Here is a 24,955-nt window from a genome sequence, read left to right as displayed (position 1 = left end):
AGCCACTGCATGCCATTGAGCTCATTAAGGCCCTTCCATTACTGTGATGGACGCCCAAAACAAAGATGATATTGAGTGTGTGTGTGTGTGTTTGTTCAAACGGTTTTCTGGTTAGCTTGCATGTGTGTTTATTCAGTGTGTGAGTGAACTTCGTTCAGTATTTGTGTGTGTCTGTTCAATATTTGTGGTTGTGTGTGTGTGTGTTCTGTAGTGGAGTGTGTGTGTGTGTTCAGTAGTGGACTAAGCCCCTGACGTCCTGCTTGTCCCCAACAGGCAGGCGAGGAAGGACTTCATCACGGCTAAATACACGGACAAGCGCTTCGCCCGCCGGCAGCCGGCGGGCCCCTCCGGCCCCGGGGGCCCTGCGGCCCGCCTGCACACGCTGAGCGAGGCGGTGAAGGCGCGGGACATCTTCTCCCTCATCCAGGTGTACGCCGAGGGGCTGGACCTCATGGAGCCCATCCCGCTGGGCAACGAGCACGTCAGTACACACACACACACACACAAGCATATGCACACGCACGCACGTCAAGCACATGCACACGCACACAGGCATACGCACACACAGACTGGTGCACGTGTTTGCCTTATTTACGTTGTTAATAACATTCAATAAAACATTGAATGTTTTCTTAAATGTTGTTCTTAAAAAAAATTCAATGTGCGTTAAATGTGTTCAATGAGAGTTTGTGATAACCTATTTCAGTCTACAAGATATTTCAATGTGTTGGCCAGATATGTTGAATGACGGTCAAATGAATCTCCCTCTCTGGAAAGGCTGTATGCTTTATTAGGCTGGGATTAGAACCTGGCTTTGGTTATCCTCTGTCACTGTATAGCTCTGGCAAGTCTTTAAAGTGTGTGTGTGTGTGTGTGTGTGTGTGTGTGTGTGTGTGTGTGTGTGTGTGTGTGTGTGTGTGTGTGTGTGTGTGTGTGTGTGTGTGTGTGTGTGTGTGTGTGTGCAGGAGCACGGGGAGACCGCCCTCCACCTGGCGGTCAGACTCGTGGACCGGACCTCGCTGCACATCGTGGACTTCCTCACTCAGAACAGGTACTCAGAGGGTCCAGGGAGTACCACCCTACACCCGCTTCATACTCTTTAGATCAAGAAGGGCACACCATCCTTGGTCGCCAAAACAGCCTGTTAGTTTTCCAAAGATAATTAAAGGATCTCATCTTCTCTCACTCTCGCTTAAATGTTCCGATGCTCCTATGACGGCTGCTCGTCCTGCACATCATCCACGTGTCCCCCTCTCTCTCCCTGTGTGTCTGAGCAGCCTGAACCTGGATAAGCAGACAGCCAAGGGCAGCTCGGCGCTCCATTACTGCTGTCTGACGGACAACAGCGAGTGTCTGAAGCTGCTGCTGCGGGGGAAGGCCTCCATCGAGATCGGTAGGCGACCACCCGTCTGCCGGGGGGGGGGGGGGGACAGACGGACAGTGGGCTGTGGTTACTACTGAACCATCTCCCTTTATCCCTCGCTCTCACAATCAGTGAAATCTCTCTCTCCTGTCTTTCACTGTACACACACACACAGACACACACACACACACACACACACACACACACAGACACAGACACAGACACACACACACACACACACACACACACACACACACACACACACACACACACTGTGCAGGGTCCAAGTAGTTTCCAGGCTGGGTTCCCAAAGCCCCTGGCTTGCCAAAAGCCCCTCAGAGAAATCTTCCTCCCAACATTTTCCTCTATTTACTCTCATTTGCCCTGAAACTAAACTGAGTGAGTGATGAGTGGATGAAAGAGGCCATTGTTCTCTGAGGAGGACCACGTGGGGACACACCTCACAGCCAACCCAAGCAGCCCAACGTGGCCAGGCCTGGTCCTCAAACGGCGCGCTGAAGTCTTGTTGGTCTGTTCTCCCTCTGCTAGCCAATGAGTCGGGGGAGACGCCGCTGGACATCGCCCGGAGGCTGAAGCACCTGCAGTGTGAGGAGCTGGTGAGCACCCACCTGTCGGCACCTCAGAGGGGAACAGCCCCGGGTTCACTGTTAAGCCTCGGGCCAACACGAGCCGGGAGAGGCAGCGGGTCATGTAGGGCTGGGCGATTAATCAAATTTTGATCGCGATTTCGATTTTAGCGTCAAACGATCACAAAATTAACATAATCTAGTTAATTATGCTTTTTTTTTTGTTTTATGATTTATAGAAAGGGCAGAACAGCTGGATACATATCTGTATAATCTTTTTGACCATTTTGGGTATTTTTCTAAGTAATTTTTTTAAATTTCAAAGTTCTCATTTACAAAGTTTTTTTTGGGAGAGACATGCTGAATAAATACAACATGTTTTCAAACTCAAAAATAATCGTTTGAATAATCGTGATTTCGATATTGACCAAGATGATTTTTCCCATAATCAAGCAGCCCTAGTGTCATGTAATGTTAGGGTACCCCTTCGTCAGGTTAACATGGGGTTCCCTGTAAAGTTGGGGTTTTGGTGTTCAGCGTAACATTGTCTTCTTCTGTGTGGGTGTAACGTTGTGGTTGTAACGTTGGGGTTCCTGTGTGGGTATAACGTGGTGTGGTTGTAACGTTGGGGTTCCTGTGTGGGTATAACGCGGTGTGGGTGTAACGTTGGGGTTCCTGTGTGGGTATAACGCGGTGTGGGTGTAACGTTGGGGTTCCTGTGTGGGTATAACGCGGTGTGGGTGTAACGTTGGGGTTCCTGTGTGGGTATAACGCGGTGTGGGTGTAACGTTGGGGTTCCTGTGTGCAGCTGAACCAGGCGCTGGCGGGGAAGTTCAACGCCCACGTCCACGTGGAGTACGAGTGGTGCCTGCAGCACGAAGATCTGGACGAGAGCGACGAGGATCTGGACGAGAAGGTGGGGCTGGGGGGCACTCATCCATTCACTCATTCACTCATTCATTCATTTCACACACAGAGCGTTCCCAATCCCTCAACCTTATTAGGTGGAGCGTGGACTCTGTCTCGCCCCCTTCCTGGAGGAAACCAGACCTCTTTCATTCCTTGATGACTCCCCCTCTCCTGCAGATCATGATGTTGACCCTCAGGACACCCTCTGTATTCCACTGGCTCTTTGAAACAAGTGCCAAGCACTAACAATCGCTAGGCTAATCCATTCCCAGTATACAACAAAGCTATCTAAATTAAGATGCTACACGTTGCTAAGTACTATTTTTAAGTAAAGAGTGCTAAAAAACAAATCCACTAATCACATCCATCCACCCGAGTCTCATAAGAAGTTACTGATAAAGTCGCACTGAAGCAGAACCCCGTGTAACCCTGTCCCCCACCCCCCACGTCTCTCCAGCCCAGCCCCCACCGGCGGGACGAGCGACCCGTCAGCTGCTACGCCCCAGGGGCCAACTCCCACCTCCACGGGTCCCCGGGGCCGGGGGCCCGGGACGGGGCCGGCAAGGAGAAGCAGCGGGGCTACGTGACCAACCTGGTGAACAACGAGACCTACGGGACCATCCTCAACAACAACCCCCCCCTGGCCGGGGGCCCGGGGGGCCCCACCACCGCCTCGGCGCCGCCCCTGCCCCCCAGGAACCTGGGTAGGCTCCCTCGCCCGGGTTGGGCCAGTCTGGGGTCTATGGGTCTGTCTGTGGATCAGTCTGGGCTCTATGGATGCTTATATTTCTGTCTGTGGATGTGGTCTGTGGATGTGTCTGGGGTCTATGGATGTGTCTGGGGTCTATGGATGTGTCTGGGGTCTATGGATGTGTCTGGGGTCTATGGATGTGTCTGGGGTCTATGGAAGGAAGTCACTGGGAGCCAGTTAGCCGTAGAGGTGCTGAGGTTCACACATGTTGGATTAAGTTCATAGTCCTCTGGTGCAGGTCCTCTGGTGCAGGTCCTCTGGTGCAGGTCCTCTGGTGCAGGTCCTCTGGTGCAGGTCCTCTGGTGCAGGCCCTCTGCCTCTCTCTGCAGGCCCACCAGACGGCGGGTCCGTGTCAGAGCATCTTAATAACCTTAGTGGCCATCTGGCGCCTTGCCAAGCAATATGGCCGCCCCCCCCCAATCACTGCATTCTACACATTCCCTCTTCCCATCAACCGTCTCTCCCAATTACACTCCTGTATAAAGAGATCAGAAGGGGAGGGTTAGTCTCACCCTTTTGGGTGAGAGTCATCTGGTCTCTCTGGCCATCCCTCCCCCATCCTGTGTGTGTGTGTGTGTGTGTGTGTGTGTGTGTGTGTGTGTGTGTGTGTGTGTGTGTGTGTGTGTGTGTGTGTGTGTGTGTGTGTGTGTGTGTGTGTGTGTGTGTGTGTGTGTGTGTGTGTGTGTGTGTGTAAACCTGGCTTGTCCTTCTGACTCTCTCCCTCTTTCTCGCTCTGTCCATTCATGTTTATTTCCTGCCTCCAGTGCCACCTCATCATTCCCTGCCCTCGTCCCTCCCTCCTGGTCTCCCTCCCTAACCTTCTGTCCCTCTCTCTCTCTCCCCCCCCCCCCCCCCCCCCCTCAGTCCAGTTATCCGGTCTGGCCGGCGGCACGCTGCAGACCTCCCTTTCCTCCAGCTGGAAGCCCGGCTCCCTGGACCTGACGGGGCGGCAGAGGTCCTCCTCCGACCCCCCCAACATGCACCCCCCCATGCCCCCCATGCGGCTCACCTCCAGCGGAGGTACCGGCCGTTCTCTGTTCACCATTCCCCGTTTCCTGTTTCCCGTTCCCCTAAAAATAAAGATGTATTTCCAGTAGACTGATACTAACATTGTGTACGGCAATATGTGGTGTGTACTAAAGGCCAGAGAGACTGACTGTACTGCTGTGTGTCCGCTGTGTCTCCAGCGCTGGGGATGCCTCCTGCAGCCAAGCTGCTGAACGTGATGGAGGGCAAGGTCCCGCCGGGGCCCCGTGGGGGCCCGCCCAAGTCTCCTTTAGGGTACGACTGTGCACACACTCACACACCAACTACATGCGCATAATACTCATTTATAATACGTAATTTTAGTAAACTCCATGGCCCAGCTGCGTTTCTGTTGGCCATGTTCCCACAACGCTGATGAGGGTGTCTGTTCTATTGTGGATTTAACTCAGACTATAACTGGGACATAACCACAACCACTTAGTCACTGAGTTACAATTTGTGTCTAAAGCTAAAAATAATATTTTGTTATGACCTGAAAGCTTTTACAAGCCGGCTTCCGAGGGAACTTAAACGCTGGTCTGCTTCTGCTCTGTTTCCAGGAACGACAAGAGCTTCACCCGAATACCTCTGAACCGCAAGGGATCCATTGAACGACAAGGTGGGTCATCAACCTCATATCAAACCATGCGTGTTCAGACATGAGATAACGTTACACAGAGCAGAGATAATAAGGTAACATACCTGAGATAATAACTTAACACAGACCTGAGATAATAACTTAACACAGACCTGAGATAATAACTTAACACAGACCTGAGATAATAACATAACACAGACCTGAGATAATAACATAACACAGACCTGAGATAATAACATAACACGTACCTGAGATAAAGGCGTTACACAGACCTGAGATAACATAACAGACCTGAGATAAAATCGTAAAGCAGACCTGAGATAACATAACAGACCTGAGATAAAAACGTAACGCAGACCTGAGATAATAACATAACACAGACCTGAGATAATAATGTAATGGACCTGAGATAATGAGGTAACAGACCTGAGATAAGAACGTAACAGACCTGAGATGATAACTTAGCAGACCTGAGATAATAACATAACTGAGATATTAGCTTTACACGCTAGCCACTTTGCCCCTTATCAGTCGAGACTTGGTTCCTTCCTCACAGCACACGGAGAGTGTTTCTTTCACCCTGATGTCATTTCCTTTTCCTGTTCCAGCTAAAGAAGTCCCTGGATGCCCAAGGAATTCCATTGGTCAATCCATGCCTCCGGCCCCCACTCCAAGGAAGGGACCTCTGGTAAGGCCCCCCGTCTGTGACACTCTCCCCCTCTCTCCCCCTCTCCCTCTGAACTGAGTGTGCATTCATTGATTCACCCGTGGCTGGTACATGAGTTGTGCGTTTGTTTTGATGTACGTTTGTGTGTCGGTGGTGAGGGGGAACACAACGATGCAGGCTGCAGTGTGTGTGTGTGTGTGTGTGTGTGTGTGTGTGTGTGTGTGTGTGTGTGTGTGTGTGTGTGTGTGTGTGTGTGTGTGTGTGTGTGTGTGTGTGTGTGTGTGTGTGTTGCTAATCAATCTGATCTCGTTCCATCTGCTTCTCTATACTGTGAATTTCCTGATTTATTGAGGAAATTAACCAGCGACCACAAGAGAGCGCTTGTCCAGAAAGCGGAACAAGTCATGGGACGTAAATGTTCAAGACCCCTTTTTGTGTTCCAATCTCATGAATAACTTAACAATGAAACCATGAGGAATTAGAGCCGCTAAACCATGAGTGATATTTCACCTGCTACCGTTGTGTTAAGGTCCCAGGCGGATTAAGCAAGGATTCCTTGAAGTAGAAACTGCGTTATGCTATTTTTATCCCCAAGTTCCACCTCATTAATGCTCTCTTGTGAACTCCGCTGCGGCGGTGCACTCTGTGTTCCAGAAGCACAAGCCCAAGCGCGTGAAGGCCATCTACCACTGCATCGCCGACAACCCCGATGAGCTGACCTTCACCGAGGGGGAGGTGATCGTGGTGGACGGGGAGGAGGACCAGGAGTGGTGGGTCAGTACCGCACAGGGGGGGCCCTGTGTGTGTGTGTGTGTGTGTGTGTGTGTGTGCGTGTGCGTGTGCGCGCGCGCGCGTGTGCTGGCTCTGTGACTTGGTGGGAACCTGATGTGAGAATTCCAGTGTTGTGTGTACACAAGCTTGCGTGTGTTAGAGAGACTGTGTGCGATTCGTTCACATGCAGGTGTTTTTCGTGGCACGGTATCCAAGCGGGCTCCGTTCCAACTCCAGCTCTGTTCACACAAAAGTTTTCCTATGCAGCACTGGATGTCCGTTGGCCTGGTAACCATGGTGGCTCGAAAACACGATAACGAAATGACCTCATTCTTTAACATCAGCCCCTCTCTCCCCCCCTCCATTCCGTCCGCCTCTGGCCCCCCTTGTCCGAGTTCAGACCAGCTGCGACTTGTTTTCCACTGGGCTGAATTTAGCCACCATCTCTGGCCCATGTTTGGCGCCTCTGTTCAGGCAGCCAAGTCCCCACGTCCCCCCCCTCATCTATGGCCTACATGGAAGAGGAGGTGTGTGTGTGTGTGTGTGTGTGTGTGTGTGTGTGTGTGTGTGTGTGTGTGTGTGTGTGTGTGTGTGTGTGTGTGTGTGTGTGTGTGTGTGTGTGTGTGTGTGTGTGTGTGTGTGTGTGTGTTGCTAATGAATCTGATCTCGTTCCATCTCGGCCAGACTTAATTAGGTCTGATCTGTTCAGCTTCAGATGCATTACGTTTTATTTACATTTCAGTGACTTACAGTTCACGGTCAAAATGAGAGGGCAATTCAGCGCGTTGCTAAAGTTGTTTTGGTCGTTATGTTCTAATGCTGCCATGCTGAGTCTCCTTGGGAAGGGAATGGGGAATTATGTATTAGACATGACCTTACACTTGAACCCTGAATGATTCCTGAGATAACTCATGTCATAGTTTTTTGTTTTCAGGTGTAGCAGACATTTTAAAGTACTTTAAGTACCGATCACACAAGGTAATATTTGAAATGTAACACTTTTTCGAGGGGGTTTAGCGTGACCTAGCCTCCGTACTAGCCCTGTAGCTATTAGCATCCATAGCAGGTAGCTTAGTTATTAGCGTATGGATCCATGGCAGGTAGCTTAGTTATTAGCATGTGGTAGGTATTCATAGCGGGTATCTTGGTGGTTAGCATGTGGTAGGTGACCATAGCAGGTATCTTAGTCATTAGCGTGTGGTAGGTATTCAGAGCAGGTAGCTTAGTTATTAGCGTGTGGTAGGTATTCAGGGCAGGTAGCTTAGTGATTAGCATGTGGATCCATAGCAGGTAGCGCCTTTTTGTGTTGTGTTTGTGCTTTAGAAGCTGTGCAGTTTGTTCTCAAACTGGTCCTAGTTTGAGTTTTGTGTAAATGTGGAGGCCCCTAACCTCAGCGGTGTGACGTAGTGATGGTGTTGTGCGCCCTATTCACCACCAGGTGTCGCCATTCGCCCTGAAACCCCTTCCCGTCTGTTCTCTTGTTCAACAGTTGGGTCACATAGAAGGGGATCCGATGAGGAGAGGAGCCTTCCCAGTCACCTTCGTCCACTTCATCGCCGACTGAGAGGTCAACCCGGGGCGGGGGGGGGGGCACGGGAACCGATCCAGGGCCTAGAACGCCGCCGGACTTCCTGTCTCTAAACACTAACGAAAGAAAGCGAGACGAAACCGACATCGACTTTTTCTCTGTGGAGTAGCTGTCGTCTGAACGACCAATGAGACGCCGCCGTTTCCCCAGCGCGACGGACCGGCATTCGCCTTGGGGGTTTGTCAGGTGCCCAGTAGCTCAGTGGCACCGTATGTGATTTTAAAGTTGTTAATATCAGTTAAAGACTATGAAGAAAAAAAAAAAGAAATATGATTGTAGTGAATGACCTCTTGCAATAAATCGCACTTTTCCAAGTCTTGGGCTTGGTCACAGGTCACAGTTCAACTCAACTGACTGAATGAAGGTCCTACTGGCAACGTACTGTAACTAACACATAGAACCGTCGAATGTGAACACCCTCAACTCTCTAACATTCCACCTCTTCTCCAGCTGAGCGTTTCGTAGCGTCTGTGTTTTACAGATGCTGCTTCTAGCTGCTTTGACCTTTTTTTCCCAGCAGCTCTCCCAAGTGGAGACACCTTCTAACGGTGCTGACCCAGAAACACGCAGGACCTGCCAGCCTCCCATCCATTCCTCCCCCCCCCCCCCCCATGTCCCATTTTTCTCCCCCAGACGGGCATCAGGGAGACGTGCTAAATTTAGAAAAAGGAGGAGGCAAGTTCCTCACCTGGGCGAGTTCATCTCCTCGTGTCTGACTGTAAGAAAGTTAAAAACATGCCTATCTGTAACGGTCGATTTCTATATCCGCCATTCTTCCACATCCTTCATGGGCTGCACCACAGGCCCGTGCTAGGCTGCTCCTGTGGCCGTGTGTCGCTGTGTGTAGCGTCTGACACCCTGGCTGCAGGCCGCGCCTTCTAACCCACCACCCCCGCTCTGCTCCTGTGGTCGGCTGTGTTCCTGTCGCCTTGCACGCGACACTCTGCCTCATGAGGGGCAAGCTGATGTGTTCTGGCTCTCTATTGGAGGCTCCCACCCAGAGCCCTCCAATCCACTGGTTCTCACCCAGAGCCTTCTAATCCTCCGGCCCTTGGACACAGAGCCTTCTTACCCACCGGTCCTCAGACCTGGCAGAGGAGGGGACATGTTCAGTCTAGCGCTAGATCAAGAATATTCTGACAAAGCATTCTATGTAATTAACTTTATTTTGGTTGCAGAGCAACTGTCCTCTATCTCTTTCTGTGTTTATAAAAAATCTATATAAATATATAAATATGTTGATATTTACACATTTAACCTAACAAGAGCCTGCAGTGGATTTTGTGAATGACAAAAGGTGACGCTGCGTTGTGATTGGTGGATCAGACGAGCGCTCCTCACTGGAACTAAGAGGGTTGATTGTCGAGGTTGTAAATAGAAGTTGTTTCTGTGTGATATTTAATTGTAAAAAAAAATGTTAACCTTGCCTTGGTGATTAAATGTTGTTTGAATGCACTGTTGTGATGGAACAGTACACACACACACACACACACACACACACACACACACACACACACACACACACACACACACACACACACACACACACACACACACACACACACAGGTTCATTCATTCTTGAAGACTAAAGATTACTACATTGACTCTTAACTTAAATGTGCAAGTAAACAGTAAAATGAAACTGGAATAATAAAAACATGAAAGAATCGTCTTGTTTCTCTTCCTTATGGACTGATGTTCATGCCTTCATCTCTGGCATGTTGGTCAAGTTGTGTTTATTGATTTTATTCCATAATGTAAACAGACATTCTTCCTCTGAAGGGAAATCATTGAAAGCTGTATATATTTGTGAGGGTTGATGGATTTATTGCATTTTTTAAACCACCAAACATTTAGTTTAAAGTTTAAAAGGTTTTATGGACTTTAAAACATAAGCCAGCCTTCATAACAATCTGTATTGAAAATATAAATAATTCTTTATTGTGCCAATAATGTATTGAGTGTGAATCATCCCGACTGAAAGCAGGGAGAGATGGAGTTGAATGAAGAGGTATGGAGGCATGCAGAACTAGCATTCAACATTTACCTTTTAAACAATACAAAAATACCAAGAGAAATCTATCAACGTTAATGTGCATTCAGTATACTTCATAACTTCAACCTGATGAGCAGTTTGAATGTAAGAAAACATGATTCCACGCGTTGTGTAGTTGAGAAGAGGCAACACAACGATGATGGAAGCAATCACGATGGAGGTGAATAATAGCCTGTTTCAACACTAAATACATGAGGTTGTTATAGCAACCTTTGAACTTGCTGCCGCAGGCCGCTGCATGTACCAATGTTTTTGTACCACTTAAGTCACTTAAGTTTGAAGTACCTTCAAAACCAGAATGCTGCTCCAAGGATAACTTCTTCAAAAATAGCTAAATATTTCCCACACTTATCCCAGATGAGTCACAACGGTTCCTGTCGCCTATTTATACAAAGTCAGTGTGCTATAAAAGTACCGTGTTTATAAGGCTGTAAAATACAAAGAAGAGATCCAATTTCCTTTGTTTGTCACCCCAATCAAAGCTTAGTACCCGACAGGCTCCTTCAGGAAGAAGATAATAACTAGCATTATCAATTAAAGAATGACGTTTTGGATCATTAATATTTGGTTATCTATTCACAAATAGTAAATCTGAATGAAACTGAGGTCATTTAAATTATAATGTGAGAAGAAAACAGGGAGCCGGATATTGTTAAACAACCAGAACATGACCTTTGAAGAGTTCGACCGGGCTGAGGGTCGAAGGTCGCCTGTAACCTGAATCAGGACTTCTCTGACGTCAGGGCACAGTCGAAAGAGGCTGACAGGACCTTGCAGATGGACTGGGCCTGCTCCTGGAAGAACAACACATTCATCATATGAATATACCACTGGAGGATATTGAGATCATAATCCAAGAGCATCTGTTGTTGTATCGATTCTCATATTTAGAGAATGTCCTCCTGAACAAGGGGGGGAGGGGGAGGGTACTGCGTTCGATACCTGATGACCACAGCCCACCTACAGCCCCTCCCCCTCCTTGCTCCTTTATCACCTCGAAATGGAAGGGATCAGACTGTCCTGATGATCTCTCACACTACATTCACCTCCTCTTAGACTTCACCCCCATTGTGTCAACAGCCAAATCTGCCTTCTACCCTACCAAAATCAACTCCAGCGGCTCGAACCCCAGGAAACTGTTTTCAGTGTTCTCTTCCCTCCTCACCACTTCCCCCCCTCCCCATCCTTCCTCCTTCACTGCTGATGGTCTTGTAACCTACTTTACCCAGAAGGGGAAGGACCTCAGCTCCTCTTTAGCCCATTCTGCCATCCTCCCTCCCCCTATCCCCACCTCTGTTCCCTGACCTCCATCATCGTTACACCATCAGGTATCTCCTGCTGTGCGTGGTCAGAGAGCGGGCGGCCGGGGCTGGAGGTCCACTCACCGCACAGCTGCACTGGTACACCCAGACGCTGCAGTGCTCCTGCTGCCCGTCGGTGGTCTTCAGCGCCAGCAGGTTCCTCCCCGCCCCCAGGCCGTCGTCGTAGCACAACATGCGCATGATCAGGTACAGAGGGTGGCGGTGCAGCACGTCCTATAGGAGGAAAGCACCGACATGTTTAAACCTATCACAATGAGGTACAGAGAGTGGCGGTGCAGCACCTCCTGTAGGAGAGCAGCATGTTTCAACCAATCACGATGAGGTACAGCGTGGTAGCAACATGTTTAAACCAATCAGGATCAGGTACAGAGGGTGGCGGTGCAACACAGCCTATAGGATAGCAGCACCAACATGTTTAACCAATCAGGATGAGGTACAGAGGGTGGTGGTGTAACACAGCACCAGCCTCCAAATAGTTGGACAGCACGATACCAGCATGTTTTAAGCGACCCATCGAATCTAGCTGGGATTCTCCGAAGGTTGTGTTCTATTTTAAAATTGTTTTGTTTTGCTTTTTATGAGTAAAGCATTTGATGATTGATGTTCGAAATATGTTTAATTAGTTCATTTGGTATATGGTCATTTGATACTGCTAAGCCTAGCCTCGCAAGACTGCCAGGTCAGCCATAACTTACAAACTAGCGATTCCATCCTGTATGAATGTTAGTGTTGTACACTCACACACTGGTCCAGCGAGGCCACTTTGACTCCATACTTGGACACCCCCAGCATCATCTCCTCCTCACCGGGAACAAACGGCAGCTTCCCATCTTGCTATGAGAGGAGGAAGACCCTTAACTTGTGTTTTATCTGCTAACTTGAGTTTTATCTGTTAACTTGTATAATATTTGTTAACTTGTGTAAACTTGAGTTTTATCTGTTAACTTGTATAATATTTGTTAACTTGTGTAAACTTGCGTTGTATCTGTTAACTTGTGTTGTATTGGTCAACTTGTGTTGTATCTGTTAACTTTGGTTTTATCCGTCCCAGGTGGGTCCCCTACCTGTGCTGCGTCGATGTAGTTTATGAGGTCCAGGGGCTCCTGAAGGGCCCGGCTCATGTCAAAGTGCAGCTGCTCGAGGGCCCCAACGTACTTCACCCTGAACTCAGTGCATGCCTCTGATGGCACGTTCCCTACAACCACACAACTCCATCAAACTAGTCCACATAGAGAAGGGAAACTTTGAATAAAGTCTTGTTTTCTGCTCACCTGCACCCTTGCCGGAGTCGTTGTCAAGGCTGGCGACCGTGCTGGATCTGGAGAGTCCTCCCAAGCTGGAGTCAACTGACTAACATGAACAGAAACGTGTTAATGATTTCATTTCATTTTGAAGTGTGTGAGTGAGTGGATGAGTGAGTGAGTGAGTGAGTGAGTGAGTGAGTGAGTGAGTGCGTGCACCTTGCTCTTAGTGCTGATCTCACTGCTTTGAGAGCTGCTGCTGCTGTGGCGCTTCTTGACTTTTCGGAACATCATTCATCACCATGACGACCGCCTTCTCATCCTGAGCAGCAGGTATAAAAGGTATTCCAATCAACAGTTTATACTTTCTCTTTCAGAGGGTTACTTCAGTGACCATCACTGCCCTCTGTATGCGAAGCATATGGTTTCTCCTGTAAGGAGGCTACTTCGTTTAGTCAGTCGAAACCATTGCTTATAGATGTCTTTTTCTGAAAATAAATTACATTCTGGCACTTCCCAAATATACTCGAAGCTTTGCAAAAGTTTTCGAAACATGAAAGTATCGGATATAAAGTGGATTGGCCCATAGGTGGGCAGTAATAAATAAATAATACAACTAAACTGGTTGCTAGGATAAACACACCGTAACGTGATCCTCATTCGCTTCAAGAAACTCCGACTTCTATGAGGGAGTTGCCCGTACGAGCGATGCGCATCCAGGCAGGACGTACCGGTGAACGACGGGCTGAGTTCGGGTGTTTCGGCTCGTGGGTTCGGCTGCTTTCTGTTTCTGAGTCGCGTTGCGCCCCAGTGTGTTCTGCGCCCGCCGCATCCGCGCGCCGTTGCCGCAGCCGCCGCCCAACTTTTCTTAAAGGAGCCGCACCGAGGGAAGCAACACGGGGGACACACTATATTCAACAAGGCTCCAATGACAGAGACAACATTGACCTATTATCTTATTGCATAGGCCTATGCGAATCATATTATTTAATTTGAATGCATCATTCTCGCTGCAACAACACATAATGCATCGTCCGGGAACCATGAACCACGGAAATTGATTCTTGTCGGATGTATTTTGGTTCCCGCCGGAAGTGTCTATGTCTAGGGCCCGCCCCGCCCACTCCTTCATTCATCAACACATGCACACATGAACAGTGTATTTGAAACCGATTTTACAATATACTGAACATGATCTAGCCTATTTCTTTTATTTCTAAATATATTTGCTGAAGCAGCGATGGCGGCGAAACGTAAAGTGGAGGCGACTGTTCCCGCGGAGGAGAGCGACCAGCTCCTCATCCGACCCCTGTGGGTTCCCATCTCTCATGCTACATACATATGATAAATATTCTTTATATATATTAGCCACGTGTTTGATCTGTGTGTTGAACTGTTATATCTCGCAGGGGCGCTGGACAGGAGGTCGGCCGGTCATGCATCATCCTGGAATTCAAAGGCAGGAAAATAATGGTAATAACGTGGTAACAATGCTTACATTATATATTATGCGAATGGCTTGTGTCTTTTGGATTATACATGGTTATAACTGTGCACTGTTTGTCACAGCAACACTGTTCCTCTACACGTATATTTAATATTATTACATGACACGTTTTAGAAAAAAAATATTATGGACAGTATTATTTATATTGCCAATATGTCATACCTATTATTCCATGTCCACCGTGGAGTGCAGCTGGACTGCGGCATCCATCCAGGCTTAGAGGGGATGGATGCCCTGCCCTACATCGACCTCATAGACCCGGCGGAGATAGACCTGCTGCTCATCAGCCAGTGAGTTCACACTGAAGAGGAGGACTGCACCTTCTTCAGTCAAATACTTAATCCAGGATTTGATAGATTACAATGCAATCACCCTCTACAATAAGTACAATTCTATTTTACCTGTAAAGATATCCCTCTTCTCTATATTTATATAGATTCAACTCACCTTTATGGTAAATCAATAGGCAATAATATTAAAGATAAGGGAGTAGAAAGTTTCAGTGGAGGCTTAATGGATGTGATATGCGTGAAATATCTATAATAAATTATGTAATCCATAAACATAAATGCCCAAATTAAGTGTGTCTTCAATTTTTAGCTCATATTTAATATGAGCTAGAATCCCCGCTCTCTGCCTCCCCCTGGTGTATCTGTGGGTAACTATATAACCAGTATAGCCAGTTATAACATGTACCAGGTGCAACCATTAACCTTCCTCTTTTAGCTTCCACCTGGACCACTGTGGAGCTCTGCCCTGGTTCCTTCAGAAGACCAGCTTCAAAGGCCGGACCTTCATGACCCACGCCACCAAGGCCATCTACCGCTGGCTCCTGTCTGACTACGTCAAAGTCAGGTTAGAAACACACGATGTTTGAATCTGGACAAAGGAAAGGTTCTTAAACGATACCCGGCGATGGCAGTGTTGTGGAGTGTAGAAGCACAGGGAGGAGACAGTAAGAGTGTACAATCTTATCACAGTAGGAGTTTAGCGGTTAAGCATCTTCGACTCTCAATGGAAAGTTTCCCGGTCCGATGCCCAATGCCTTCTGGTTTGCAAGATGCTTAACCCCAAACTACTGATTATAAATCACTGTGTCTCTCTTTGGTCTGCAGAATGATTAATAGTAAATGGTAGCGTTGTACATGTAATTGTTCTGTATGTAATAATGATGGGACTGCTTGATGGCAGCAACATCTCCGCGGACGACATGCTGTACACGGAGACGGACCTGGAGGACAGCATGGAGAAGATCGAGACCATCAACTTCCATGAGGTCAAGGAGGTGGCGGGGATCAAGTTCTGGTGCTACCACGCGGGGCACGTCCTGGGGGCCGCCATGTTCATGATCGAGATCGCCGGTGTCAAGGTCGGGACCCCAACTCAAAAGGATCACCCATTTAGTAGCTTCCTTTCATCTCATTGTATTTGTTTGGTTTGTAGATTGGTCATGCGTTTATTGGGATGTGTTGGGTTTGTTTATCAGGGCCTAGTGCAGGGGTCTGCAACCTTTTGTATCAAAAGAGCCATTTTGGCCCATCTCCCGCAAAAAAATTTTTTTTGGAGCCGCAAACTTTTTAATTCACCCCCTCCCCCCTCCGGAGACGCTAACGCTGCGCACCGCACAGACATTTTTTGTGACACTCTGTAAAAAAATAACATAAATCTTTAGCTGTCATGTGGCATCAGGGAGTAGCCTACAGTACAGTAGACTACAGTAGCCAGTCAGCAGCGTCAACCGTTGACGTTCTACGTGATCGGTCATGGCCAGCAATGTAAACAAGGAATAGATAGCATAGCATAGCGATACAATAGTCAAGTAATGAAAAAACTGTAAGGACCTTTATTATCAAAATATAACGTACTGAAACTTTAATATTCAACACAAGAACTTTAATGCTGTAAACCCTTCTCGCTCAGTATTCGTTCGTGCAATTGGCTGTCAACGGTGGATGCTGCTGATTGGCGGCTCACTGGCATGTCCCGCCTCCTGCCAATGGCAGCATCTAGGCTACTTCCTGATGCCAGATGCCAGTTAAAGATTTAACTCCTACTGGGATTAGCCAACTGCAAATCAACGAAGCTTTGTCATTCACTCCCCCCCTCACGGTAGCGCAATTGCGCATCCATTGCGACCTCTCGTTTAGTTGACGATATATATCAAAATATATATATAATTTTTTTTTTTTTTTTTTTTAAGAAAACTGCAGGGAGCCACGGCTGAGGGGCTAAAGAGCCGCATGCGGCTCCGGAGCCGCAGGTTGCCGACCCCTGGCCTAGTGGAACTGTGTCTCTTGAGTATTACTTCAGCTGACCTGATGCTGTTTTCTGTGTTCCCTTTCAGATCCTGTACACTGGAGACTTCTCGCGCCAAGAGGACAGACATCTGATGGCGGCAGAGATCCCCAGCGTCAAACCAGACATTTTAATCATAGTACGTTCTGAGGTGACATCATACAATATGAACCCACTGTTCTGTAATGTGGCCGTGCGGCGCTCATGCTTAGATTGTTTCCCCAGGAGTCCACCTATGGCACGCACATCCACGAGAAGAGGGAGGAGCGGGAGGCCCGGTTCTGTAACACCGTCCATGACATCGTCAACAGGGAAGGCCGCTGTCTGATCCCCGTGTTCGCCTTGGGCCGAGCCCAGGAGTTGCTGCTCATCCTTGGTGAGAAACACGCATTGCAGGTCCTGCTTTCTGGAGGTTCTTTGATAACCGTATTGGATGAGTCCTTTTTAACTCTGAGCTAGTGTCTCCTCCATGTGATGGTTGAGGTTCGGTGTGATGGTTCCTCTCCTCACCATGTGATGGTTTAGGTTGTGATGGTTGAGGCTCTGTGTGATGGTTCCTCTCCTCACCACATCATGCTGAGGTTGAAGTTGGGATGTTTCCCTTTCCTCCAGACGAGTACTGGCAGAACCACCCTGAGCTCCACGACATCCCCATCTACTACGCCTCCTCGCTGGCCAAGAAGTGCATGGCGGTGTACCAGACGTACGTCAACGCCATGAACGACAAAATCCGCAAGGCCATCAACATCAACAACCCCTTCGTCTTCAAGCACATCAGCAACCTCAAGGTAAGGATCATACGCCAGAATGCATCATGAGACTTTTTGGTGGAAGCACTATGTATAAGGCAGCCTACCATTTTCTAATTATGTATCCCATGTTGAGGGCAGGATTCCGATTGGTTAATCGGTCAGATAGGACCATATGTTTACTTCACAAGGCAAAAACCATAAACTCAAAGCGCTACAGAGGAAATTAAAATCTCAGATGATTAAGTTAATAAAAAAAGAATACAATATTAGAGATGAAAGAAAGTCATTTCTAATCCTCATTGGTTATTTTGGTATAAATAGAATGAACCCATCTGGGCTGTTAACCCTAACCCTAACTCTGACCCCTGACCCCTGACCTCTGACATTGGAAACAACGGGACTGCACCTCTTGGTTCATTCCTTAGGTCATTTGTAATGATCCAACCCGTTTGATAGATGATCTCTGGGTTGAGTGGGTTGTATTCAGTGCTGTAACTCTGTCCTCAGAGTATGGATCACTTTGATGACATCGGGCCCAGCGTTGTCATGGCGTCCCCGGGCATGATGCAGAGCGGTCTTTCCCGGGAGCTGTTCGAGAGCTGGTGCACCGACAAGAGGAACGGCGTCATCATCGCCGGCTACTGTGTGGAGGGAACCCTGGCCAAGGTGCTGACCCTACCCCTGACCCCTGACCCTAAGACGGTCCAAGGTCCTGTCGCGCCCGCACCCTGACCCTAACCCTGACGCCAGCCCTGACCCTGACCCTAGCTCTGGACCTAACCCTGGCCACGGTGCTGGTGCCCCCGAACCATAACCCTGACCCTAGCAGTGGATCAATGCACCTGAATCTCGTTCCAAAGCCACTGTCAGCTTGTGCTTTAGCTAGCTTGCTATGGCAGTAGCTTTTGGTCTTCACAGATTGGTTCAAATCTGTTTTAGGTGAATGGGTGTCAGGTGATGTAATAACATGGGAAGTTAAACACCATAAAAAGGTTCTGCTGAGACAGCAACCTCACCGAGATGTCGGTGTTGCTCCGGTTTCTTTATGTTAGCCAAGCGCTTTAGTAAAGACATAAGAATTAGTACAACGTGAAGCTGGAACCCCCCGCTGACCATCAGTGTGTCCCTGCAGCACATCATGTCTGAGCCCGAGGAGATCACCACCATGTCGGGCCAGAAGCTGCAGCTCAAGATGTCTGTGGACTACATCTCTTTCTCGGCCCACACTGACTACCAGCAGACCAGCGAGTTCATCCGGGCCCTCAAACCGCCCCACGTGGTAGGAGCCTTTGTTAGAGCCGGTCCAGAACACGGATCAGAATCGAGCATTTCCATTTGTACACAATGTTGTGCAATACTCCATCCTTTATCGTAAGAAGGTGTAATACTACATCCTGTATTTTAATAAGGTGTAGTATTGAAGGTGTAACAGTACATCCTGCCTCCTGGCCGCTCAGATCCTGGTCCACGGGGAGCAGAACGAGATGGCCCGTCTGAAGGCGGCTCTGATCCGGGAGTACGAGGACAACGACCAGGTCCACATCGAGGTCCACAACCCCCGCAACACTGAGGCCGTCACCCTCAACTTCAGGGGGGAGAAGCTGGCCAAGGTGACCTTTGGCCTTTGGTAGCTCCTAAATTCCTCTATACTGCAGTGTTGGGCTTCACCTAAAGATCCAACGATATAGATATGAAGAACATACATTTACATTTAGCTGACATTTGTATACAAAGCTTACAATAAGTACATTTGTCAGAAGAAGAGAAACAATATATCGCTGTCGGTACAGTAAGGATGTTCATAGATCCAAGTGCCAAGCAAGCACCAACAATCGCTAGGTCAACTCCTTCCCCGTATACAACAAAGATAGCTTGGATAAGAATCACTTCACATTTCAATTAGAATTAGAAGTTATTCAAATTCAGTTATTGAGTAGTGTGTCGACTCAATAACTGTATGGTTATTGAGTAGACACACAAACGCAGCATTGTATTAAAAAAGGGTAATTGTACCAAACTGCCTGTCTTATAAGGGTGAACCTAATGCGTTCCGACGAGGTCTGAGCTCCACAGGAGGGAGAGGTTCTGACCCTGGTTCCCTCCGCAGGTTATGGGCTCCCTGGCGGATAAGAAGTGTGTGCAGGGCCAGCGGGTCTCCGGCATACTGGTGAAGAAGAACTTCAACTACCACATCCTCACGCCCTCGGACCTGTCCAGTGGGTTACTTTCACTTCCTCATCCCCTTCTTCTGCCTCCACAAAGTAGAGCAGCTGGAGCGGGTTCTCTAGCACTCATAGGCCAATCAAACACTAGTACGCGAGTACGCTGCGTAGGAACACATTTAAGACCTGGGAGAAAGATCTGCCGTATTTTACACTTTTTAGGTTGAGGTTTTGAATTGTAGGATTTGAATGTTCCTGCTTGTTGTGTGTTGCAGCGTACACGGAGCTGGCCATGAGCACGGTGAAGCAGACCCAGGCCATCCCCTTCACGGGCCCCTACTCTCTGTTGGTCTGCCATCTGAGGAACCTCACTGGTGGGAGAGGAGCCTACTCTGTTATAAATAGATAGATATTATATATGTTATATGGTATGTCTTCATGTCCCCTTGGATCATGTTTTTTTGTCCTCATGTTTCCTTTCTAACCTTTATTTTTAAGGAGATGTGGAGGAGCTGGACGGGACGGAGAAGAACACCCTGAAGATCTTTAAGAGCATCACCCTGGTGCATGAGGCCGGCATGGTGACTCTGGAGGTCAGTAGCAACAAACATCTTCTACTGAGATGAGGGGATCGCTTTATTTCTGCTGTGGTTCCTGCTGCTGCCTCAGGTCGCTCTGGATCTCATGTATGGCGCTGTATTTAACCGTGGGTTTCTGTCCCAACACTACCACGCCACTTCACAACCTGAGACCAAACTATGGGGACCCCAGAGTCGGTTCCTGTGGGCTGGGAGTCTAACCCCCAACCAGCACTGTATCACGTCCCTCTGCCTGCTATGGATGAGGATAACGTCCGCCTCTGGCTCTGAGCTAAACGTGTGTTCTCCCTCCAGTGGATCGCCAACCCTCTGAATGACATGTACGCTGACGCGGTGACCACCGTGGTGCTGGAGGTGCAGTCCAACCCCAAGGCCCAGAGAGGTGGGTTCAGCCTGAGGCAGCGTGGGGAGCTCAGCTGCTAGCTGATGATCATCATTAATAGGTTAACATCAACTGACTAAAGTGAAACTAGTCTATACTAAATGTCCTGGGTGAAGGCCTTTCTCAGGTGTAGTTCCTTCCTGCGTGTAGTTCCATCCTGTGTATAGTCCCTTCCTGTGTGTTGCTCCTACTTGTGTAAAGTTCCCTTCCTGTGTGTAGTTCCTTCTGGTGTGTAGTTCCTTCCTGTGTGTAGCTCCTGCCTGTGTAGCTCCTTCCTGTGTGTATTTCCTTCCTGTGCGTAGATCCTTCATGTGTGTAATTCCTTCCTGTTTGAGCTCATATTTGGTGTTGGGTTGGTTCCAGTGATGGAGTCTCAGTGTGTCATCGTGGACATGGAGGTGTACCAGGCCCGGCTGGAGGTCATGTTGCAGTGAGTCTTCTGTCCGCTCCACTTCTATCCGCACGGACACACTGAAGCATTAATCATAACTATGATATATATCGGACAGTGACAGCTGTGGGGACTGTGAAACCCACAGAGACATGTTCGGGGAGGACTGTGTGGAGTTCAGAGACAGCAGCAGCATGGCTGTGACGGTGGACGGGAAAGCGGTGCTGATCTGCCTGGAGACCAGAGTGAGTCGTCAGGAACACCCTAACACACTTGCACACTCACGTTTACGCTCAGCTGCGTTTTACTAACGCTCCTCTCCCCCCCCCCCCCCCCCCCCCCCCCCAGACGGCGAGCTACGAGGACGAGGCCGAGGCCATGGAGGACGAGTCCCTGAAGGAGATGGTGGAGCTGGCTGTGCAGCGGCTCTACGACGCGCTGAACCCCGTCATCTGAGGGGTCCCCCAGAAACACCAGCTACACCGGGGCTCAGACCAGCAGTCCTGGAGAGACGCTGGCTCCTTTAGTAACTCTGCTGCGTCCACCTGAGGCCTCTGCAGGATTCATTATGGACTACTTGTAGAGCAGAGGGCATTGTGGGTGATTTGGTAGAATGTTATTATTTCTTTCAGAACAGTGAAGATGGGGGGCTTGAATGCGTCTCCACAGGGAACATCAGCAGAATATGACACAGACTTTAATAGTCCCAGCGTTCGTCTTAAATCACGACGGCCGTGCTCTTGAATTGGATCGAATTTATTAACCAATAATTATCAGCCTCTGTGAATCTACTAATGATGGCAGTAAAGCTAATTGGTAGTGAACATTGATTTTTGATCTTATTGTATTCCATATGTTGTGAGTTGTGTTGAGCACTTTAGTTTGGGTTTTGCATTTATTTTCTTGTCAGGTAACATCTCCAAGTGTAGCTTCCAGTTCTCGTTTGTTTAATATGTCTGTATGTTGTTTGTTTTTGAGATTTTAATGCATGGCGTAACTCCACCAAACTATGTGATTTGTTTAATTAATTTATTTTAATTGTATGTGGAGAAGCATAACATTCTAAGCTAATTATGAAGGAAAATAGTTCCTTCATGAATAATAAGTTAACGTTTGTTACAATCGACAAAACAGTACCGTCTAATATTGTTCATTAGATCTTGGACACTGGTCTAGATTTAGAGTTTTGCAAATGTTTACAATACAAGACAAGTTGAGTTTTGTTGTTACTTGTCAGGCAATGTTTATTGCAGCTCCTTTCAGTTTTTACTGTTTTGTGTGTTTAAAGTTATTTTAAAAAATATTGTCAAAATGTATGCACTAAATACACTAAATGTCTGGTATTCAAACTAAAAACTTGTGGATTGTATTTGTTTATCAGTTCTGGAGCTAGGAAAACTAATCTTATTTGAAACTTAGTGATGTCATGTATGTAACCTCTTATTATTGACAATGATTACTGTCTCAGTGGTGCACTGTTAGATAACTCTGGAGACACGGGTTGAATTCCTGCCGATGTTTGTTGCAAAATGGGTCTTGAAACATTTTTGTACCTTTTTGTTTGAAATGTACTTGACTTTTCTTGAAGTAATCCTGAAGTCACCTTTTTTTCTTTTTTTTTAACAATAAAAGGAATTTACACAATTCTCTGCCTGTCTTTGTATGCATTGAACCATGGACTGGTGATGTTAAGCGTTAGTTCTTTCCACTCTACCACTGAGTAATTGTAAAATAATCTGTCGGATGATTGATTTTACATTAAAACAACATTCATATGTTTAAAAAAAACACTTTAGTATCCGGTGTCTGTCTGACCACTGAGCCACAGCTGGAGATTGGTATATATTCGGAAGCATGTATCACATTCCATTCACACAATGACTGTTAAAATAAAAACATGAGCAGGACTTGAACCTGGGTCTCCACCACTCTAAGCATCAATTAATTTGACATATTTTTGAATCTTCTATATCTGCCTAAATAACAATGCATGCATATTTGATTTGGGAATTGGGATAAGGTGGAAAATGTCACTTTCCCGGTTCTAACTATTTATCGTTCCTCAAATACATATTTCTGAGATAATGAGGTGAACTTGAATGCACCATGAAGCCTTGTCGCTCAAAATTGCCCTACCGTTCAAAACAATGTAGATTGGGAGACGTCACTTTTCTAAGTGCAGAAGGGTCATTTGAGTGAGTCTCACGGTCCATGTGAGAGTTAGCAGCTCTGTACCAACTATTCTATAGCTCTGATCTCAGAAGCAAAAAACGCATTTTGATACTGTAGGCTGTAATCACTACAATACAGGAAGAAATGTGAACAACCATCTTTGTAAAGGTCAATGCTAATCACCAGCATAGGATTTTTATTTGAATGTGCTGACAGGAGACCTGAAGGCATATTGCACAAATGAACATAAGAATATGATCAAAGTCTTCAGAACAAATCATTCCATTAATAGATAAATAAAACGGGCATATCAATTATTTGGCCAAATCAAATAAACCTACTGCCTATCCCTTGTCACACTTCCCCAACAAGCTTTAAAACGTTTTAAAACCTCCGTTATATTTTCCCATAGAGATAAATGACTGGATTACAATATGCCTGATGCGATGACTTTATAAAAGCCAAAGGGATATGAGCTGTTGGCCAATGCACAGAACACAGTCCCAGTGAGTAAAACCATCAATGCTTTGAGTGGATGTGCGGAATCAATTTACTTCATAAATACCCGACACGTGGATCTGTAGTGTCTCGGATTGGGCTGATGCATCCTCAAATACCCAGTAGCACCATTTAACATAAATGCACTCACCCTCGAACACAACGCAAAAACAAAATAACATACATTGTCTTGCTGTGTTGGACAATGTGTATAACTGACAGTTTACAGAGATGTAAAGGCCAACTCTGAATGTTACTAAAACTAGAATACCCCGTGTAGTCTATACAATAGACCCAGTGAACTCCCATCTCATCTCATGTTATTAGTTCCCTTTCTTCAAACTGAACACAATGGAAACCGCAATCACGACCAGGACCCCCACCGCCATCTCGAGGATCTTGTCCAACTTCCACTCGTGTATATCCGACTCCTTCTTTCGCATCATCTCCTCTTTGCGCACCTGCACTTCTCTCTGTTTCTGCAGCTGCCCCCCGTAGTGCGACTTGATAAACTTATCGAAGTCGAATATCTTCTGGCTCTCCGTCCCCAGCACGGAGGTACGTGACGTGGGTTGCGGTTTGGTGGAGCTGCTCGTCTCCTTGGCCGACGGTCTGGAGGAGCCCACCAGGTCCGAGTGGCTCAGGATGCCTCGGTCGTACTTCTTTTTCAGCCCCTGGTTCCCCAGCACGTTATAGGCCTCGCTGATGTCCGAGAAGAGGCGCGTCGCCTCCTCGCTGCCCGCGTTCTTGTCCGGGTGGAACTTGAAGGACTGCTTGTAGTAGGCGGTCTTGATCTGGGAGTGTGTGGCGCCGGGAGACACCTCCAGCACCTCGTAGTAGCCCGTCTTGGTTTTGTGCAGAGGTGTACTGTTGTTACCGCTGTAGGCCCTGACGAGATGGACCTCAGGTCCCCAAAGGTCCCCCAGAAGTCCCCGATCTCCACGCGTCATTCTGTCGACCCATGACCTTTTCGAAGGTTTAGATTTAGTCCAACATCTGAGCCGGGAGCTTCTCAGGAACTTTTCTGCTGTTGCATAACCCGCCGGCTGACCTGCAGCGGTCACCTCCTCGGGAGGCGGACCGCTGTCTGAGGGACCATCTCCCCTCCAACAAGCTCTCGATGAAGACAAGACGGAGAGCGCGTCTCTGCGGGGACAACCGTCCGCGATCAGGAGAGAACCGCTACATGTTTGGTGTGAAAGGTGTACGGCTCTCCTCCCGATGTAAGACCTCACCAGGGCCATGTTGATTACGTGGGCCAGGCCGCACTGTTTACTTCCGGTTAGCACCCATCATCAGGTCCGCCTCAGTGCCCCC

The 24,955-nt window shown here is 47.8% G+C and overlaps 4 protein-coding genes across 9 annotated transcripts in view; 2 read left to right on the top strand and 2 right to left on the bottom strand.

Annotated features, from left to right (window-relative positions):
* Positions 1 to 9,929, top strand: part of asap2a (ArfGAP with SH3 domain, ankyrin repeat and PH domain 2a) — a 49,132-nt gene extending 39,203 nt beyond the window's left edge. For 3 of the 5 annotated variants that reach the window (XM_030356091.1, XM_030356093.1, XM_030356089.1), the window contains 12 exons: positions 274 to 481; positions 966 to 1,051; positions 1,278 to 1,393; positions 1,913 to 1,980; positions 2,759 to 2,866; positions 3,317 to 3,563; positions 4,475 to 4,630; positions 4,798 to 4,891; positions 5,197 to 5,255; positions 5,843 to 5,922; positions 6,556 to 6,675; positions 8,162 to 9,929. In XM_030356091.1, the coding sequence (XP_030211951.1) occupies positions 274 to 481; positions 966 to 1,051; positions 1,278 to 1,393; positions 1,913 to 1,980; positions 2,759 to 2,866; positions 3,317 to 3,563; positions 4,475 to 4,630; positions 4,798 to 4,891; positions 5,197 to 5,255; positions 5,843 to 5,922; positions 6,556 to 6,675; positions 8,162 to 8,236 (1,417 nt within the window). In that variant the 3' untranslated portion in view covers positions 8,237 to 9,929. The remainder of the gene's footprint in view (positions 1 to 273; positions 482 to 965; positions 1,052 to 1,277; positions 1,394 to 1,912; positions 1,981 to 2,758; positions 2,867 to 3,316; positions 3,564 to 4,474; positions 4,631 to 4,797; positions 4,892 to 5,196; positions 5,256 to 5,842; positions 5,923 to 6,555; positions 6,676 to 8,161) is intronic. The other 2 variants (XM_030356094.1, XM_030356090.1) reach the window with 1 other exon arrangement.
* Positions 9,930 to 10,063: 134 nt separating this feature from the next.
* Positions 10,064 to 13,745, bottom strand: itgb1bp1 (integrin beta 1 binding protein 1). 2 transcript variants are annotated; one of them, XM_030356098.1, is made up of 7 exons: positions 13,612 to 13,745; positions 13,100 to 13,202; positions 12,911 to 12,989; positions 12,704 to 12,834; positions 12,381 to 12,473; positions 11,703 to 11,852; positions 10,064 to 11,111 (listed from the first exon to the last, which is right to left on the bottom strand). In XM_030356098.1, exons 2-7 carry the CDS (start codon positions 13,172 to 13,174, stop codon positions 11,040 to 11,042), a joined length of 600 nt encoding a protein of 199 aa, XP_030211958.1. In that variant the 5' UTR covers positions 13,175 to 13,202; positions 13,612 to 13,745; the 3' UTR covers positions 10,064 to 11,039. The 2 variants fall into 2 exon arrangements, with proteins under 2 accessions (XP_030211958.1, XP_030211956.1); XM_030356096.1 differs by having other exon boundaries at positions 13,524 to 13,730.
* Positions 13,746 to 13,966: 221 nt separating this feature from the next.
* On the top strand, positions 13,967 to 22,613 carry LOC115543655 (cleavage and polyadenylation specificity factor subunit 3). The gene is made up of 18 exons (XM_030356095.1): positions 13,967 to 14,191; positions 14,290 to 14,353; positions 14,580 to 14,677; positions 15,114 to 15,242; positions 15,579 to 15,756; positions 16,732 to 16,821; positions 16,908 to 17,058; positions 17,295 to 17,470; positions 17,942 to 18,100; positions 18,567 to 18,713; positions 18,892 to 19,044; positions 19,542 to 19,650; positions 19,872 to 19,970; positions 20,095 to 20,189; positions 20,490 to 20,577; positions 20,941 to 21,007; positions 21,117 to 21,213; positions 21,317 to 22,613. Exons 1-18 carry the CDS (start codon positions 14,121 to 14,123, stop codon positions 21,422 to 21,424), a joined length of 2,079 nt encoding a protein of 692 aa, XP_030211955.1. The 5' UTR covers positions 13,967 to 14,120; the 3' UTR covers positions 21,425 to 22,613.
* Positions 22,614 to 23,297: 684 nt separating this feature from the next.
* Positions 23,298 to 24,938, bottom strand: LOC115543714 (chaperone protein DnaJ). Its single transcript, XM_030356208.1, has one exon. The coding sequence runs from the start codon at positions 24,880 to 24,882 to the stop codon at positions 23,962 to 23,964; it is 921 nt and encodes a 306-aa protein (XP_030212068.1). The 5' UTR covers positions 24,883 to 24,938; the 3' UTR covers positions 23,298 to 23,961.
* Between the last annotated feature and the right edge of the window lie 17 nt (positions 24,939 to 24,955).

This window comes from Gadus morhua, chromosome 5 (genome assembly GCF_902167405.1).
Source record: "Gadus morhua chromosome 5, gadMor3.0, whole genome shotgun sequence".
NCBI lineage: Eukaryota > Metazoa > Chordata > Actinopteri > Gadiformes > Gadidae > Gadus > Gadus morhua.
Note: the sequence above shows the minus strand (reverse complement) of the source record. Positions and strands in the feature narration are given on the sequence as shown.

Bases quoted from the DNA above. Each gene is read 5' to 3' on its own strand.
- itgb1bp1 (XM_030356098.1), bottom strand. From the start codon at position 13,174: ATGATGTTCCGAAAAGTCAAGAAGCGCCACAGCAGCAGCAGCTCTCAA. The intron at 12,990-13,099 runs GTGCACGCACTC...TGTTCATGTTAG, and splicing joins AGATCAGCACTAAGAGCAAG to TCAGTTGACTCCAGCTTGGG. The intron at 12,835-12,910 runs GTGAGCAGAAAA...GTGTGGTTGTAG, and splicing joins CGACTCCGGCAAGGGTGCAG to GGAACGTGCCATCAGAGGCA.
- LOC115543655 (XM_030356095.1), top strand. From the start codon at position 14,121: ATGGCGGCGAAACGTAAAGTGGAGGCGACTGTTCCCGCGGAGGAGAGC. The intron at 19,971-20,094 runs GTGGGAGAGGAG...TTTATTTTTAAG, and splicing joins CCATCTGAGGAACCTCACTG to GAGATGTGGAGGAGCTGGAC. The intron at 20,190-20,489 runs GTCAGTAGCAAC...TTCTCCCTCCAG, and splicing joins CCGGCATGGTGACTCTGGAG to TGGATCGCCAACCCTCTGAA.
- LOC115543714 (XM_030356208.1), bottom strand. From the start codon at position 24,882: ATGGCCCTGGTGAGGTCTTACATCGGGAGGAGAGCCGTACACCTTTCA.